The 19,313-nt window shown below is 37.0% G+C and overlaps 1 protein-coding gene across 1 annotated transcript in view; it reads right to left on the bottom strand.

The window, feature by feature from the left end:
• TIE1/2 (Tie-like receptor tyrosine kinase) overlaps window positions 1-14,106 on the bottom strand; it is a 48,267-nt gene extending 34,161 nt beyond the window's left edge. Inside the window, exons 1-3 of the mRNA XM_030996160.1 lie at window positions 13,569-14,106; window positions 11,835-12,128; window positions 1,331-1,594 (exon numbers count right to left, since the gene is read on the bottom strand). Coding sequence (XP_030852020.1) covers window positions 1,331-1,594; window positions 11,835-12,128; window positions 13,569-13,638 — 628 coding nt within the window. The 5' untranslated portion in view covers window positions 13,639-14,106. The remainder of the gene's footprint in view (window positions 1-1,330; window positions 1,595-11,834; window positions 12,129-13,568) is intronic.
• Window positions 14,107-19,313: the final 5,207 nt, after the last annotated feature.

The raw sequence follows: 19,313 nt of genomic DNA, 5'->3' as shown, positions 1-19,313 counted from the left end.
ACCACCACCACCACCACAATAATAATAATAATAATAATACATTTATAGAGCACAGAAACTATCCAACATTAAGTATATATTCTACTGCGCTACAAGAGCTCCTGATATGCTTAGATTTACAGTTAATTAAAAAGATGTGTTTTCAGTTTCGATTTAAAGACATGTTTACAGATGGTGATTTCCTGACTTCAAAAGACAAGTCATTCCAGAGTTTTGGGGCTGCACGAGCAAATGCTCGATTACCTAGCGTTATTTTCGTTTTGATAGATGGGATCTGCAGCAACAAAAATATCTCGGGAACTGCGCAAGTTGCGATTGTGTTGATTAGGTTTGAAATTCAACAGTTCTTTGACATAAGTGGGAGCTTGACCAAGAAGTGCTTTATAAACAATCAGCAAGATTTTGAATTTTATTCTCTGGCGTACTGGTAACACATGTAGATTTCTTAACATTGGGGTGATCCGTGTGAATTTGGAGCAACCACAGATCAGCCTTGCACAGGTGTTTTGAACCCGTTGCAATCTCACTATTTGAGAGTCAGGGATCCCATACAGTAGACCATTACAATAGTCCAACTTATTGGTGATACATGCATGAACAATGTCTTTCGTAATGTCCTTATCTAAATATGTACGAATACGTCTGAGATTACAGATCATGTAGTATGCTGATTTACAAACATTTGTGATGTGCTCTCTCATATTCAAATTCGAATCGAACTGTACTCCAAGATTTCTTGCACTAACAGATGGTTCTCTTACAGAGTCTCCAATTGATACACTGTTTAAGTTGATTTTGGATGTCTGTTTAGGTGTGCCAATGATCATTAATTCAGTTTTACCATCATTAAGCATGAGTCTATTTTGCAACATCCATCCACGTACATAGTCAACACATGTTTCTAGAAGTGAGACACATCGCTCTTTAGCATGTTCATCAGGTCTGAATGATACATAAAGCTGTGTGTCATCTGCATAGCTGTGGCATGATATCTCGGGGAAATTCGTCACCATCATCACCACCACCATCACCACCACCACCACCACCACCACCATCACCACCACCACCATCCCCACCACCACCATCACCACCACCACCACCACCACCACCACCACCACCACCATCATCAACACTACCATCACCACCATCACCACCACCACCACCACCACCACCACCACCATCATCAACACTACCATCACCACCATCACCACCACCACCACCACCACCGCCACCACCACCACTACCATCACCACCACCACCACCACCACCACCACCACCACCACAATCACCACCACCACCACCACCAAGGGTGTCGTCGTCACCATCTTACCCCTGACAATGAGTCTCATGTAGCCGCCTAGGGTGTGGTCATCGGGTGGGTACGCCTGGTAGATGCCCGCATCTCCTTGCCCCACCGCTGGTATAATGTACCTGTCGTTGAATCCGAAGCGGGTTGCGTTATAGGGGAGTGGTAGTTCGTCGTGTGCCCAGATGAGGTAATCAGGGGTGCGGGTTCGGGTCGTTATCTGCATGGTAATGGTTATGTTATCGCCAGGGCTGGCCGTCATGGTGAAGTGTTCAGGTTTGATCTGGGCTGCAAAGAGAATTCATATTTTTTAAATGATTATATTGTATTTCCATTGGTTTTATATTACTGAAGAATATACTGCTTTTATGATTAATTTTCTATCATGAAATTCTTGAGGATAATAACTGATAAAGTCAGAGTAACAGCGAATCCTGTTGAAAACCCAGTAATATGTCGTGACTTTATTCTTGGGTATTTTTCTTCTTTTTTTCTTCTTCAAAAAGTACACGTTAAAACGTCCCATGGCTCCTGTTCATGCTCATTGAAAATGGATTCAAATGTCAATAAATTTGACCTACATCATTTGTATTTGTCTCCCCTCCTAAATTATAAACATTGGCGTTACTTTATTAATTCACATCGGCATTCATTATCTTTTGGTCCTCATTTCGTTGAAATTGGCGCGTTTTGAACTGAAAACGAAAGTCAGGAAAGAAGGCCACTCTTATCGATTTTTCTCAGACGAAGTTTAATTCTCCCGATAGTTTTGCTTTTTGTTTATGTCACCGTAAATCATGATCGAAAACAATGTTTGCATAAATTGGCAAAGATAACACTGCATGGATGTTGATAGTCCACTGGAGCTATAAATCAATAAAGTATGCTATTAAAACTAGATTTAGATCATAAGCAAATTAATTTATAAATCAATAAAGTATGCTATTAAAACTAGATTGAGATCACAAGCAAATTAATTCATAAATCAATAAAGTATGCTATTAAAACTAGATTTAGATAATAAACACATTCTTTATTATCCTATCATCGACGATTACATTCCTGATAATTAAAAGAGATATGAGGGTCGAAAAGTTTGATAGCATTTTACAAGAGTGATATAAGGAAAACAAAACTAATGTTTCTAAAGGGTTGTGCAGAGCAATCATGGTTTACATAATTATGTTTGATGTTGATAGCGGGTCTTTGGCTGGATGTGGTATAAGAAAATCAAATAATACATGAACATCGTAATACGGGTATACATGTACTTCAACAGATATCAAAATATGCTAAGGATACATGCGATTTATAAGATGAGTATTTGTTTATACTTTGAATACTTTTATATTTATTGATTTTCTATACTTTTGTAAAATATATATTTAATGTTTATTTGAACATATTAGTCACTCCATATATCCCTACATTTCTCTTTTCTCCAGTGTAACTTTAGCTTCCTGTTTAGTCTGTCACACTACTTGCCTCCTCATCGCATGGTCGATATATTTCACTTTCTTCCACGCCTTTTTCTTGATCCTATTCTTGGTGGGTTTTTCTTTGATATACCCGAACTGTTTTCACTGTTAAATGTGGATATTGATTTGTTGATTACGTTCATTTATTTTTGGAATTTCAATTTGTTCACGTTAAGGGCCCTATGAAAAAGCTGGTCATCTGAACGGGCCGCTCTTTTTAAATTATGAGGGATAAATATAAAAAAAATTAATAAAGAAAAAAAAAATCATCTTATAGTTCAATGAACAATACCATTGGCATTTGATTATACAGTCCAGGCTGTTTTTTATCAGCTGCCCGTCCATAAATATAAAGACCACATGTTTTGTTTTGTTTTCCCTCGGATATGACGTTAAATGGAGGCCCCGTGTAGAGAAGAGTCACTACCTTTGCACGTTAAGAACCCACTGCACTATTCGTATAAGAGTAGGGGGAAACCCCGGTGTAGTGGTCCACCTGCACCCCCCAGTACAAGTTAGCGACATGCGGAATACCGCCCTGCTGACTCCAAATTCAGAAGGTTCAGAAAGTAAAGACTACCTGCCTATAAAGACCGATGTTTGTGTCTCATGTAGGTGGTCTTTCTAAACAGGTTTGACCGTAACCGTTTTCTAGTCAAATCAAATTAACCATACCACACGCTTCCCGCATAGAGTGCATTGTTGAAACTTCTTAAAAACCAAGATTGCATTTTGTTCTACTTGTATACATATATATATTACAGTGTGTTAAAAGAAGAGGAAGAAAAACTGGTTGATATGCGTCATAGCCAAAACAGGTTAGGTAGGGTACCAAAACTGAAATCTGTTATTTTGATGAAAGTCAAAATAAACTCTGTTTCACCTTCCCTTCCCTTGTAGTAGAGCTTCAGAGCGTTTCCAAGCTGCTTGACTCATTATAGTGTAGCAAGTCCAAAAAAAGGAACACGTTCCCCTATTTCTTGTCTAATAATAACGCCCAGCAACAGCCGTACGATGCATTTATGACGAGATGCTGTTCTTTCATTCACACACGAGACGTGGTAACCATGGTAACGAGAACAAACTCTTTCTCCAGACATCCCGATCCCCGCGCGTCCCCGCGCTCGATCGGCACGACCTGAGATGCGTGTCTGAAACCCCGGTCACAAAGCAGACCAACTTCAAATAATCCGATAATATTTACAAAAATCTGATACCCTAGTCATACCGCTAAACCGAAATAAATCATCCGACAACCTATAATATCTCAGAAACCGCTAACCTACTCCAAACCAACTCTAAACTAACAGATTCTCGGCCATTTAGGGTAACGTAATGTTTGTTTCGGTCCTGTGTCGGTCCTGTTGCTCACACTATTTAGGGGATTTTTTTTCTTCTTCGGTCTATTGTTTATATCGGCCCTTAAAAAAAAAGTTGTTATCAATATCAAACAACAATCATTAATAATAATAATAATAAAAACGTTACTTATAAAGCGCTTACCACCGAAGTCTCTAAGCAACTGCAATCTAAACATTTGATTGGCTGGGAGCGGATAGAAGGGAATCTGGGCCCTGTTTCATAAAACTTGATATCAATAACATGATACAAGCTACCGTTATAAGCTACTGAATCAAGGTATCTGATTGGCTGAGAGCAAATTTATCATAGAAATTAAGCATTTGTTATTGATAAAAAGTTTTATGAAACGGGCCCCTGTTCCTGATAACAAATAGGGATAATGAAACAGGCCTCTCGTGTCTTGCGCCTCGGTGTGACTGAGGGCATGAGTGTGTCAGGTTTAGTACTTTGGGGATAATGAAAAGGTAATTATCTTGATTTATGTTAATCAAAAGAGAGGTCTAAGCTCGGGTTTTGTCATCATTTTTGAATGAACGAAAAGTCAAGTATATATCCACGTGCCCCGTTGACTAATTCAATCATCGAGCAGGGTTTGTGAAGAGATATCAGGGGAGCAAGGATAGTATGAAGTATGAGGAGAGCTCGAACAACGGTGTAAACATTTCAGTGAAATATTTAGATGAAGTGAAATACTGATATGAACGAAGATGAAGATGATTATAATTATCATAACTATCATCATCACCACCACCATCATCGTCTTTATAATCATCATTATCATTTGGGGCGACGTGACATGCTTTCGAGTAATAGCAATTTCAATTGCTTTTAATATCATCCCTGACCAGCAGATTGTATCCTTCTTTCTCCTCTCCACTTTCCTAAAACTGTTTGCATGTATTATGAAATGTATTATCTGATTGTTATACTCATTGTATGATTTCCGATTGGTCAAATAAATAATAATAATCATAATCATCAACATAAAAGTGATGACTATAATATTAATAATAACAATATAATAATAATAATAATAATAATAATAATAATAATAATAATAATTAAAAAGTCATAATTGAACACAGAATGAAAAATTAATAGTTTTGAAATGAGACAGACAAAAGATTGGTGCTTCCAGTAAATGAAGACCCATTCGAAACAACACTTTGCAATAAAAATTCAAATTGGTTTTCTTAAACGATAAAAATATGATACGGACCCATAAAGTATTTGCCTAGAAAATCACACCGATATAGATATAATTAACTCTCGTAAAAATGTTTTGGTGAAAAGTATTATTTTTTTAAATAATATACCTTGGCCTTTTAAGCAAACGTATTTGAGTTACATTTAAAGTAGAAGCATGCATAAAGAAACAGTGAAGTAGTTTTTTAAAAGGAAACCAAAAGGCCTGTATATTATTTTTAATAGAGTGTTCTATTTAATTGTATCTATTTGACCTAACCCTTACTCCTGAAAATCCTTTGTAAGTTATGATTTACAACCGCAAACGTGTCTAGGCATGTTTAATTGTTTATTGCTATCATAACAGAAGAATCTAGATCTGTCTCATCGAAATATGGTTTATCTTAAATATATATCTTGTCCTTCGCATTTTCCTTATTTTTTTCTTCCCACTATTTTTTAAGTATCTTGAATAATACAACGTAAAAACACGTTCGAACACGACTTCCTCGGATGTAACAGGCATTTTCTATCCCCATTGAAAATCAGGATGTATGGGCGAGTAGATACCAGTTACCATGGTTACTTACAATATAAGTTCAAAAAAAGTTAACAAACGATATCAAACATAACAAACATTTTTTAGAGCACTTAACCAAAACCCTTCAGAGAATCAAATGTGGATTAATGTATACCTATATGAAGAAAAAAATTGATTGTGTGAACAGGTCCGATATCTTTTTAAGAATATTTGGGGGATAAATTTTAGTGTAAACTGGCAAATCTTACAGATGAATATATTCGAAAGTATGAGTAGGGCCTATTGAAACCTTTCCATTGTTACGTCAATGAATATCATCAGAGCTGCCAACCTCCAGAACCGAAAATCAGTAATCACAAGGCTCAAAATCAGTAATTTTGGGTATAAATCAGTAATTTCCTATGCGGCGCTATGACTCTAATAAAAACGGCACGCCAACATTGCACAGACACATGATTATCTGACATTTTTGGTGATTTTACTCACACAAAGTTGTTAAATAATGAGTTTCATATCATCACAACACAGTCTTCCAGGAAAAATGGGGGGGAAAAAAATATATATAAAAAAAAAAAAAAAAAAAAAAAAAAAAAAATCTTTTTTTTTTTTTTTTTTTTTTTTTTTTTTAAATCCGTAATTTTAAACAACATTCCGTAATGGTCGTTAATTTCCGTACCAATTACGGGAAATCCGTACTAGTTGGCAGCTCTGTATCATCATAGTGCGATAGTAGAAATGTAGGCGAGGTATCAAGAGCAACGATGAGTAATGAATCTACGTCATAATGATAGAAGGACATTTCGCTCAGTCTTATATGTAGCTTACAAATTGATTGTTTGGTTTGTGTGTATGTCTGTACATGTATGTATCCCTGTATGTTTGTTTCATGACTCATTTTGTTTACAAAACCGCTCTGTCAAACGCATCCAACGATACAGTAGCCGCACAATTTCTTGGTGCTTAAGCCCTACTGTACTACTTGTTCCCTCTATATAGAAAACAATGCCAAAAAGGTGCCCGTTGGTCCCCCATGATCCTCTTTTTCTTATGTTAATTGAGAGCTGAGTTGATGAGATAGCCACCCATCAGTGACCTTGCTGGGTGGTCTAATCCCTCCTGGCCAAACTAATACAGACGGGCTTTAATATAACTATAACTTTCTGAATAGTACTAGCGCATTAATTGTTTCTTTATTTTTTCGTTTCACTATCAGAAAGTGTATCGGATCATTTTTGACTTGGTATTTATTTAACATACAGTACTTAGAAGATGTACGGCTGTACAAATCAGAGCACTATACTGACTACACACGCCTAACAGCGCTGTTTTTCTATATTAATAATTCTTCTTCAGAAGAAAATGAAACTGAAACTTTTTAAGTCACCGTGACTCAACCAAAAATTCAAGTGTATTTCGACCCGTCCGGCTAAGCAGAATAAGAGGTATGGTATGAATTTTGCTATTAATCACAGAGTCGATTAATAATAATAATAACAATAATAGACATTTCTATAGCGCCGTCTAACTAGATAATTCTATTCCGACGCGCATTTAGTATTACCCCGGCTTTAGCCTAGCTGCCGTTTATACAGCGCTCCAGCATTCCAAAGAATTAATTCCTGCCAGGTACCCATTTACATCACCTGGGTTGAGTGTGGCAAATGTAGATCAAAGTCTTGCCAAAGGACATTAGTGCCGAGGCGGGACTCGAACCACGGACCTTGTGATCGACAGTCCGACGACGTATCCACTCGACCACGACACGCTTTTTTGGCCAGCAAAAGCGACACCGTGCCAGAAGTACATGGCATTTTCATTGAGAAACTCTTGAAGTCACCAGCTCAACCAAAAATCCAAGGACGTCACCAATATAGAGATTCTACGGGGAGGGTTTCATTATGAAAGAATTGAAGCGAGGTACATGTAGTAGACAATAAATGGAAGAGCCCCCCAAACCCCTAAAGGCCCGCCCCTTCCCATTATAACGGTGGCTTGCTCAGAAATGATGTCTCACATTTACATAAGTGTCTTAGATTTACATCCACTTTTATCGTTAAATCCGGAGCTCGGGAAAAGGATCGGGGAAAAAATAACATTCAAATTAAGACTAACGTTAACGAGGGCAACAAAAAATGTTAAGTTAATCCATCTTTTCGTTTTTATTATCTTATCTTTTGTACATCTCTTTCACCATATCAACAGCCAGACTTACTCTATTGGTGTAAACTGGTCTTTATAATCAGGCGGAAGCATGGGTAGATAAACCTCCTGCCACAACCTCACTCAGTTTCCTCTACTACAGGAAACACCACCACACTCATAAAACTCCATTTTAGTCTCTCTGACAAAGGCCCACCCCAGCGCCATTTTGAATTAGACATATTGTGTTGATAATACTACAAGGTTGTCGTTTACAACGCTTTTAAAACAAACTTCTAAACCCTAGCCTTAACAACCCGTTGTTCCTGTCTGTAATAGGCAACGATGGTCATTGTACAAATTTCCGATGACTTTGAAAAAGTATGCGCTATTTTTGTCTCACATGCTTGGAAAAAAAATGAAACACCAAAATAATGAATCGCAACTCCACTTTAGATCCTCTGATGAACCTCCTAGGCCGACCTTGCGCCATTTTGAATCATACCCGTTTCGATGGTACACCTGAATATCTACAAGGCTTTTCAAACTGTTCTTGATTACGTTCTAAAAACACACTCTCCATTAAGTCTCCAGCACCTGAGATTCAACTATCCGTTGTTCCTGTCTGGTTAACAACGCAGTAATAGTCAATGATGGTCATTACCTAAATTTCCGATGACTTTGAAACTAAAATAATGGTGCCATTTTTTGGCTACCATTCCTGAAGAACTGTACCATTGGAAATAGTATCACGAGGAATAAGATTTTTAGGAAAATTATGATTAATATTGACAAATAAAACTTCAGGAAATACCATCATCTGTAATCGGAAGATCTAAAGTTGACGAAGAAATTGCAAGATCATTTGAAGTTCCACTTTCTGTTTTGTGTTTATAAGTTTATGTTTCCTGTTTTCTTCTTTTTCTTCTTTTTCTTCTTCGTCTCCTTCTTCTTCTTGTTTCCTCTTCACCTTCTTCTTTTTCTTCTTCACATTATTCTTGGTTATTCTTGTTATTCTTCTTCTTTTCCTCCTCCTACTTATTTCACTTCTTCTTTTCTTCTTGTTCTTCTCATCCTTCTTGTTCCTCTGGTTTTTTTACTCATTATCATTGTTTTTGTTGTTGTACTCCTTCTTCTTCTTCTACTTAATCTTCTTGTTCTTGTTCGTGTACGTGTTCTTACTCCTCTCCTTTTTCTTCCTGTTCTTTGGTCATTTTGTATAATATGACCGACATGACTGGTGGCGAAAGTGTTTGAACGATCGTAGCATACAAGTTTTAATCATAATGCCCTTTATCTTACCCAATTTTAGACATTTTTGCTTTTTATTTGAATCGGGAAAAAAACGTTATAACAAACATATATCACTTTTGTTATGTTTTGGTCATATCCTCCTGGCTATAATAAAAGTATGGAGACTGTCAGAAGCTCTTTGTGAGGTATTCGAAGATACTGTGATGACCATTAATGCAAACATTTTATTCACGTTATAAAGAAACTTCATCAAGAACAGGGAATCGGTTTATACAATCTCTCTTCTCTAGCTCTCTCTCTTTTTTTCTTTTGTTATTTGAGAGAGGAGCCCATGCCCGACCCCGCCCGATTGCCCCTAGACATTTTTAGGTATACTTTGCAACCAAACGATAGCCAGTTCGAATATCAACATATAATTGTTGACAGCTGGTCACACAGCAGTAATGAGGGTCCCAAATAGACCAATCAGATTACTTCGCTGCTGCTCAGAGGATGCCGTGTATCATTTAAAAAAAGTAACTATAATCATTTCTAGTACAAGTCATGTTACATAACAAATTGTTGGCGCACACGATGCAATAGTATGGCAATTTACACGTATATCGGAGTTAGGCGACATTGCGTGACAAAATAGCAACTAGATATAAACGCAGGCCTCAACCTAATTTACAAATAGTACCAAAAAATAGAAGAAAAAAAAATAAAGTGAAAGGCGTAAATATTCTAAAAAAAGAATGAAACGCCGATAACACCAAACAACAACAACAACACACCAGAAGAAAATTATTCAAGAAAGAAAACAAAACGCACTGTTAAGTCTTTACCCAACCATAAACAATCCTTGTTTTTGTACATGTTTTCCAGTTGGTGGCAATGACAAAAGTGGTCAATGTTCATCTTTATCTATCAAGGTACATATACGTCATCAACGGTCATGGTAACACAAAACTCGTACTCTTAAGGTCTTAAACCACGCAGTCACAAAATGCTACTCATTATTTTTTATCATGTTGTACGTTTATGTAGGACGGTATTCATGAAAGTGTAGTTACTTTTGTCCAAGTTTAAAGTGGTCAGAAAACATAGATTAACGAACGATAAGCGTCAATCTCTTCATCTCATTAAAAAAATACATGTCTGTAACTTAATGAACATAGACGATGACAACGTGACATCAATCTTTCATTTCCATTTCGTGATTGCAATCATTTTCTATCATTCTGATTATTCGTTTTGTTATAGAATTCCACAGGCTTAATCCATTACATTGGTGGAGACGTGGAGTCAGTAAAACTGAGGCTTTGTAACAGTTTTGGGGGCAATCAATCGTAAAATGGCAATGACCAATCAAGAACATTGTTGCATGGACATCTTGTTTAAATATCTGACCCTGAACCAATCAGAATGGTTGATTCAAATTCATAATTGATAATAATACCGCCTTGGTTAGTTTACCCTACTCAGTACGAGCCAATGACACTTTTCCGTGGTTTACCTTAAAGGAACTCAATTTGGGAATATGCATATTTTGTTATTTGTTTTGTCATCCACTTCATATATCATCATGGTATAACATTGATCTGTCTTTACGTTAACTGGCTCTTATCTAAACTATACTTGACATGTTGTAGGTATGTTAATGAATTAGATTGCATGATATTATTTTCTCCCGTCTGTCTTATTTTATTGTTATTGTTATGGTCTTTATTTTATTGTTACGACCCCTCAGTATAGAACAGCCGCCCTGCAATGGCACAGCTGAGCAGGGTGTTCTTTCCAAAAATCACTTTGTAATATTGTGTCATTATCCATGTTTTTTAGTAGTCCATAAATGAATTCAATCGATCAATCTCACCAATCCTATTTGAAAAAATTGAGCGCTTTCTTGCTGTAACAACCATAACACAGCCTAATTTCGGAAGGAGCTTTGTGAGCAGGGTTTGTCTTTGTTTTTGTTTGTTTGTTTGTTTGTCTTTTAAATGTTTTTGTTTTTGTTTATGGGGGTGCTTGTAAGTAATTTGAAGTTTGAATGAAGGGAAATGCATCTTGGTGTCTTTGTGATGTAGCATGCTCAGAAGCATCTGTTCTTATTTTATTTCAGTTTCACGTATATACTTCAATTTTGTTTTTGTTTCATGAACTATACGTAGGGGTATATTTTGCTGCATAATATACAAATGATACACATCAGTGAAGGCATTAGTAAAAATTACCAAAACAAGGTACCTTTGGAACACTCTAACACGCCCGAGGCGATGCCGAGGGTGTTTGGACGGTTTTGAAGGTACAGAGTGTGGGTAATTTTACCAGTGCCCGAACAAAAATGATGTGTATTATTTGTTTTTATAAGTTTATGTTTAATTTGTTTTATAAAATGATGTTGTATAACATGATTTTACTAATGACCGGTCATTATCATTTTATAATGACCGGTCATTATCAAAGTTACATGTTAGGCAAAATAAATGCCTCGGGGTCACGTGTACGCTCTCAACCAATCATTTTATTAGGATCCACGTCATCATCTTATAAATGAGGATAATGGTAGAAACAATGTAATCAAATTTACCATCTCTATTGATCTTGACCGTCATGACTTTATGAGCCTCGTCGAGACCGTGGCAGGAGTAGACGCCATACCGGGTATCTGCCCAGCTGGCGTTCCAATCCGCTACCAGATGACCCGGGTCGACCAGGGAAGGAGCGGCTGGGACGGGTAGCCCTTCGTCCGCTGGTAGCACCTTCTGAACAGACAGCTCATCTCCGCTTAGCTGCCCGCTCGCATCGAGGCATACCAACCGGGTGACGGCTCCCGTCACTAGCGGCGTGGAGTTGATGATGACGATTTCTTCTCCATTTGTTCCTGCAAGGGTGTCATATTTTGAGATATTAATTCGTACAACGTGATTTTTTGGAAAAGAAGTATACAAAAATACATATCAAACTTAATATAGTTTATTTCAAATGCACATGTAAGATGATGTCCTGCCTGACATCCTTTTCTTCTTCTTTTTTTTTCTAGCTCACATTCTCTCTCTGTTTCTCACATTATCCCTCTTTCTCTCTCTCTTTCTCTCTCTCTATCTCTTTCTCACGCACTCTCTCATCTAGTGTTTCTCAACCACACACACTCTATCTATCCCACTCTCCATCTCTCACTTAGGCCTATACTTCTTTGGTTTCAGTTGTTACCACTGTCTTTGTCTGTCTTATCCTCCTTTATCCTACACTCTTAGTTTATTCCTATTATATCATTGATCACCTGATTATCCTTCTCTTTATTAGTTTACTTTTGATTTGACAATAGTGAAGGCCTATTTATAGGGACGTGTGGAAAGCTCAGCAACATGCCATATAATTATAATAAGAACTCTTATTTCTAAACTCAATTACTGCTACATCATAACGCTTTCGCCCTTTGAGGTCATTTATCTTAGATTTTGTCGTGGCTTTAATTGGGCCTCCATCCACTATTCATCCCTGTCTCATTATCTTGCTCCACTATGAATTGAAATACCAATAAATGGGACATAATATATCAGAACGAAAGATTCAATATCGACCTAAAATCAAATTAGTATATGATTGTCACTTATTTTAGTTTTGTCAAGACATATACAAATTGTGTGCATATAATAGTCATAATGTACTTCCGATTTTCAAAGTGTACGAAACTTGCTGAGAACACAATCGTAAAGCCTTTCGAAAAGTCAAGTTAAGGTTTTTTTTTTGTGTATAGCCCGTGTCAATCTTCATTGAATTATATGAACATTACCAATTACGTAGGCACATGATTCCAATACGATATACAAATGGTATTGAAATTGCTCTTGATTTGTGGTTGCAATTAAGTGGGGAAACTGATAACACTTCCCGGTTCGACAAGCGAATATAGAACTTTTTGGTATGTGTGTAGCTTGTCGACTTTCTGCAGGCAGACATATTTTTTTTCTCATATCACCTTTATCTTGCAAAAATATAGGGCACTACACAATACGTCAAATTATATGTTTTCAATAACGATGTACAGGAAAGTATATTAAACTATACAATAAAAGACATAGTACATAATATACATTGACAAATAATTATACATCAAAAGTAATCATATACTGTACATGAAAAATATGCAAAACGGTATACATATACAAGCATCTTAAAAAGGTATATTTGAAGAGTTACATATAAGGTGCACTGGGCTTTTGGAAATATGCAAATATATCATTTTCAATTCATTCCACTACGATCACCGGCGATATTATTTACAAGAGGGAAAATTAAGAGAATCGTATGTTATACTTACGAGAGTACTGGGCAATTATCAAAGCGAAGAGAAGAAGGCATGGTCCACGTATCCACCTCATCGTGATCATGGTCCAAACAAGGAATAAAATGCTTATCCAAACCGATGAGAAGATTTCTTTATTCCATACAAATCTGACGTAAATATATCGAATTGATTCCCGATACTCACAAAAACACAATCGTCCACTATCATTCGTATGGTTTAACTGTCAATAAGACATTTGCAAACACTCTGTCAAACACAAGATTGAGTAAAACAATTTTCTGCGATTTTGAAAGCTAAAACAGTCCCATGAGAAAAGTTTTGAAGCGTCGCGAGTTTGACACAACATCAGCTGTAAACGTGACGCGGTCAGGGGAAACTCAATAGCGTATTAATGCACCAATTGGTGGTGTGATGCACTCGTCTAATATCCAATAAAATGTCTCCGAATATAGCTTTTTAGTAATGGATCCCGGGTATGAACGAAAGGCTGTCTATGGGTTCGAGTAATCTGGTAAGCTCGCTAGTGGTGTCGTCTGGTTCAGAGGGTGAAAAGACTGATATGAACACTTCCTGGTAGTAGTTCCGGGAAATGATGCAGATTGTCATGGCAACGGTAGACCACCCCTCCATATTAGCCCTAATTAGCCTTTTTTTTCCTCTCATGCTATTTTTTAAAATAAATTTCAAACATTCTCTTTTTTCTCCAGTAATCCAATATTCATCTTTTCGTTATTGTTGTTGATATTCAATTTCTGTAATTTTTTTACCTATATGCTAAGAATCCTGATAAATATCATCTAATCTTTGATAGATATGTTGCAATAAATGCATATCTTCTTGTCTTATAATGGCGTTCACGTCTTCATCTCATTTTCTATAAATGAATATAGTCACTACATGGGTTGTCATTCTTATTTATGATCACGAAAGACGGAATCATGTTAGGAGAATTATGGTTTATCTTTAAACGTTTTGTTTCAATTGATGAATATAATTATTCTTGTCTTATATTGCCTTTCATGTCTCTATCTAGTTTCATATGAATGAATGTAGTCCATATATGGGTTGTCATTTCTTTGTATAATCATTCAATGAACAAAACGGATGTATACTCGGAGCACCGCCCCTTCAAGTATGCCATTCAACGTGTGCCAAGTTTGGGTTTTTGCTCTCGTTTACTCACTTGCTATGCAATAATATCTATCTGTTCTTTATTTCATTCATTCATTCTCTCTCTCCCTCTCTCTCTGTCTCTCTCTCTCTCTCTCTTTCTCTTTCTCTCTCTCCCTCTCTCTCCCAGTCCCACCTTTTTTTTTATCTCTCTCTTTCGCTGTTTCATACTCTCTCTCTCTCTCTCTCTCTCTCTATGACTTTCTCTTTCTATCTTCTTCATCCATATTCTCATCTCATAGTCCTCTCCTTTTTCTTATGTTTAATCATTCTTTTATCTTTAGTTTCTTCATCTTCTCTGCATCTTCTTCCTTCCTGCAATTTTCTCTCTTCTCATCCTCCTCCTTCTCCAACTCTTTCTTTCCCTTCTTCACTTTCTTCGTTCTTTCCTCGTCTTCTTCCTCTTCTCTCCGGGCCGGTCTTTTAAACAATTTTATCTTTCTCTTCTTTTCTCTATAACCATCTCCTTTCTCTTCCTCTTTCTCTTCTCTTCTTCTCTTTCTTTCTCCTTTTTCTATTCTCTTTTTATTCTTCTTCTTTTTCTTTTTCTATCTTCTACTTCTTCTTGTTCTTCTCCTCCTTTTCCCTCTTCTTCTTCAAGATGGTAGAACAAAATTATATTTGACGATACGCTATTATTTTATGCAGGTATTATCACTCTAAATGCTTTTAAGTTTTGCAAGTTATGTGGTTCAGTCATGTGTACATCCTATAAGAGTGATTATTCGTTAGTTGTTTGAAATTAATGTTAAATGGCCGTTTTTAAAATGTCTGTATTTTATGTTCACTAAATTGTTTTATATTCCTGGTGTATTTATGTAAGTCTAAAGGGCTGTCTCATTGGCAACAGAAATAACAAAATACATCAAAACAAGGAACAGAAATAATAGTAAATTGCTAACGCATAGGCTAGACATGTTTTTTTTTGCAAAACAGCGAATGTCCGTAAGTGTGCAACGATGGCTTATTTATTAATCAAAATAATGTTGACGACGGATTTAGTCAAAGAATGAGGCATTATTTGTCCTACAACTGGCATAAAAATATATCATGAATTTCTCCAAAGAAAATCCTCTATTTATGAAATGATTGTGACGAAATAGTTTAGTCTTGATCCACAAAATGTATATCTTCTCAGAAATGTGTTGATCAATCTCTAAGACTCTTTAGAATTATAATCAATCAAGGTCTAAAAGTTATAAACTTCATCTATCAACAAAAAACAATATTGGCATAATGATTTATTTAAAAGAGATGCGAACAAATTATTCCATCTCTATGGGCAACAGTGAATGTACAACTCCTGACGATGAACCGGGCATTTCGTTAACTCAGAATTAAAGATGACGTTGAGTTCTGTTCATGCGATTGCATCGTGAAAGAAACGGTGTGGAATCGACCAGAAAAGGTTGATCATCTAGCATATAAGAATTTGTGTGTATTGCAAGGTTCTGAAATCATCAAAATGATAAGAAATTTGGCCAAGTCTTGGTAAAGTTACAAACACTGTACACAGAAAGATGTATATGGGACTACACGAACACGTGGCGTAAAAGTCCTACCCCCGAGTTTTACGATGTTACATGACATATTTAGAATATGAAGGCATTTGAAGGGCCATGCTTTTCAGGGAACATGTATTATCTGATGTTCTTCCACACTTGCACAATAACAATGATAACGCTCACAAATTATGTTTCACCTCTTCCCAGAGCTCAACCCTCTCTTTAAGAATTATAGATACAATGGAAAGGCCCTCAAAGGGAATCTATCTTGGTCATTTTAATGAAATTCCTCTCTATTCTGGGTTAATTCGAATCTAAAATCCTTGAAAGATTGACCCCTACTGACATGACCCAATTACTTACCCAATACTCTACATAAAGATAATAAAGAAATATTCCCTCTAGTCCCTCTTATATACTATACCCATACCAATTATATGAACTTTTGTCGATCACGAAATTTTCAGAATGAATTAATACATATTCTTGGAATGAACTGCCGGAAAATATACTGGCGGCCCCTTAAAAAAGAAATTCATTTTTTTTTATAGAAACACTGCCCATGATAAACTATAAGGGGCATGCTCTGTCACTCTTATCTATTGTTTTGACTCGCTTCTTCTTCCTCTTTTTCTTCTTCTACTTCTTCTTCTTCTTCTCTCCATTTCACCTATCCCATCTTTCTTTTCCTTTCTCTCCCTCTCTTCCACGCTGCATAGACACATATTTTTGAACAAAATACTGAGCTATATCTTCTTTCTCCTTTGCTCTTCCTCTTCTTCTTCTTCTCTCCCTTTCACCTATCCCTTTCTCTTTATTTTTCTTTCTCAACCTTTCTATTTATGAACAAAACACTGCGCGAAAAAAATGGTTATTACTACTATCATCACATTAAACTATCGTGTTGTTCCTTATCAAGTGGAATTGTCCAGTGTCCATCAGAGCATTACTCATCATCATAGAGTTACGATCGATCAAGTAGATATTGATGAAATCTAGTGTATATAACTGATGACGTGCTACGTTGCTTGTTGATTCTGGTGTAAGAGAAAGGAAACAGGAAGTGATCTGCAGGATGACCCCGTATCCGGTTCATATCGGCCACTCTCAATGTGTACTCTAAACCTGTTTATGAGCCTTCAGGCATGTCGGGCTGGAGATTTGTGTGTGTGTGTGCGTGCGTGCGTGCGTGTGTGTGTGTGTGTGTGCATGTGAGTGTGAGAGGGTGTGTGTGCGTGCGTGTGTGTGCGTGCGTGTGTGTGTGTGTGTGCTTTGGTCGTAATTCAGTCTTCATCTGATACGATTGATTGAAATAATAATTGACAGGCTGTAGATATTATTCTGGAATCACTATTTGATAGATTTTCTATAATGCATCGACAAAAACAAAATCGCAGAAGTAAGCACACACAACGCCAACGCTTTGCTTTCGCTCCACTTGTCTGCTGCAAAAAAAAAAAAGAAGGATTTTACTGATATTTGATATCACAATAACATACATACAATACATATTGATATTTATATACCGCCTTTACATAAACATGCTCAGAGCAGCCTAATGGTTTTTAGATATCATCCAAGCGAATGTTACGATATGTTGTGCCTTTGTAATAATTGGTTTTAAAACATTAGGGATAATAATAATAATAATATTCCGCTTTTATATAGTGCTTAATACATCTACGATGTCTCTAAGCGCTTTACAGATATACTATTACCCCGGTCATGGGATTCAACGCTTGCCCGCAGACATTGTGTGCACAATCTCCACTCCCTGGGGAGTATTCCAGCCAGGCGTTACTGGACGCTCAAAACTGTTTGACCAACAATTGCGGTCGCATCATACCGGGTACCCATTCAACACCTGGGTGGGGTGTCGCAAGTGCTGGTTAATATCTTGCCACAGGATAGTAGTGTCGTGTCGGGATTCGAACCCTCGGCCTTCGCTTCTCCAGGGATATACGTGGTCTTGAGTGCCGCACCGTCACCTCTCTGTCTCTGCCTACACAGGAACATACTGTGATGGACCCGGGTTCGAAACTGATGTTGAGTCGCATCTGTGTGCAGGGCTATATATAATAAAGAAAAGGAGCTATGTGCGACAGTTAGGAGGAACAGATGCAAAAACAAAACCCCTTTTCCTCCTCCCAGATCCCTTTACTATATCCCCAAACCCCAGCTGCAAAAACTTGATGTATTTCCCTTTGGGTGCCAAAACATGGGTCGGTCGATCGGAAAAGATTTTTTTTTTTTTTTAAACTTTTTTTTGTCGCCCTCTTTGGGCCGATATTTTTCATATTTGAATGTTGTTATTTTGTCTTCTTTTTCCGCCCTCTTTTGGCTGATATTTCTCAGTTTTTAATGCTTTAATACATGTATTTCAACGTCATCATTGCATTGATATCTTTTCCACTTCATAATTATCCATGGTTTGCACGAGTGAGAATATGCATTTATATCCCGTTTAAACAAACAATGTACTTTTTTTTTTTATTCATTAATTTAAAAAAAAATCTAAAAAACGGTTAATCTTTTATTTTTCTTTAAATGCCGACCGTAGATTTTCAGATTTTTGGTTCGGTCGCAAAGGGCAATACAACAAGTTTTTATTTTAGGCCTTTAAATCTCAAGGTCGTGAGTTCGGGCCTCGTACAGGGGCAGGTTGCTGGAAATATACCTTTTGCCTTCACTTCGTATTTCATAATTTCCCTAATTTATACATTCGGCTATCTTTATGGATGGCCACTGTCGTGTTGGTTTCAGTTTTGAAATTCAAATCCGTCTCCGTCCTGCCTCTTTCCCTTTCTCCCAGCTATAATACACGTATGCTCGCCTCGCAAAGCTTGCCTGTAGCTGTTGCATATTCATGAGTTGGGGAGGGGGCACATGCGCATAACGCGTCATGCTTTGTGCATGCCCAAAGCGCATTAGGCGTAGGGTCAACAAACTATGACGTTTAACCACAAATTGTCTACCCTGATTGGTCAAAAGTTTGTAAACACAAGGGTCTGTGCGCACGAACGTATTGTGACCATTATGACGTAACTCTGTACGCACTTATCTTCTTGGAGGGAGGACTTTC

This window comes from Strongylocentrotus purpuratus, unplaced genomic scaffold (assembly GCF_000002235.5).
Source record: "Strongylocentrotus purpuratus isolate Spur 01 unplaced genomic scaffold, Spur_5.0 spur5_scaffold_3, whole genome shotgun sequence".
Taxonomy (NCBI): domain Eukaryota; kingdom Metazoa; phylum Echinodermata; class Echinoidea; order Camarodonta; family Strongylocentrotidae; genus Strongylocentrotus; species Strongylocentrotus purpuratus.
Note: the sequence above shows the minus strand (reverse complement) of the source record. Positions and strands in the feature narration are given on the sequence as shown.